The sequence below is a fragment of the Eimeria mitis genome, genomic scaffold (assembly GCF_000499745.2).
Source record: "Eimeria mitis Houghton genomic scaffold, Emh_scaff1893, whole genome shotgun sequence".
Lineage (NCBI taxonomy): Eukaryota > Apicomplexa > Conoidasida > Eucoccidiorida > Eimeriidae > Eimeria > Eimeria mitis.
The window spans coordinates 7,824-8,094 of NW_013570216.1; the positions used below are offsets into that span (position 1 = coordinate 7,824).

At 64.9% G+C, this 271-nt stretch overlaps 2 protein-coding genes across 2 annotated transcripts in view; one reads left to right on the forward strand and one right to left on the reverse strand.

Annotated features, from left to right (window-relative positions):
* The window catches only part of EMH_0045410 (uncharacterized protein), a gene marked incomplete at both ends in the record, with an annotated part of 1,184 nt that extends 1,014 nt beyond the window's left edge, over positions 1–170 (forward strand). The window contains one exon of the mRNA XM_013496066.1: positions 1–170. Within this exon, the coding sequence (XP_013351520.1) occupies positions 1–170 (170 nt within the window).
* A 24-nt stretch (positions 171–194) lies between these two features.
* EMH_0045420 (uncharacterized protein) overlaps positions 195–271 on the reverse strand; it is a gene marked incomplete at both ends in the record, with an annotated part of 1,530 nt that continues 1,453 nt past the window's right edge. Inside the window, one exon of the mRNA XM_013496067.1 lies at positions 195–269. Coding sequence (XP_013351521.1) covers positions 195–269 — 75 coding nt within the window. The remainder of the gene's footprint in view (positions 270–271) is intronic.

The following is a 271-nucleotide window of genomic DNA, read 5'->3' on the forward strand; positions in this document are numbered from 1 at the left end:
GCAGCAGCAGCAGCAGCAGCTGTTTCGGCGATCTCTGCCTCCTCTCTTCCCTGGCAGCAGCAACTACCTCAGCAGCAACAGCAACAGCAGCAGCAGCAGCAGCAGCAGCAGCAGCAGCAGCAGCAGCAGGCTGCCGGGCCCCGCCACGCCGTCGCTGCTGTCTGCCGTGAACGTCCCCAGGGACCTGAAGGCCCTCAAACCCTCGCAGCTGCCGCAGCTTTGCAGGTATTTGCTGCTGCTGCTGCTGCTGCTGCTGCTGCTGCTGCTGCTG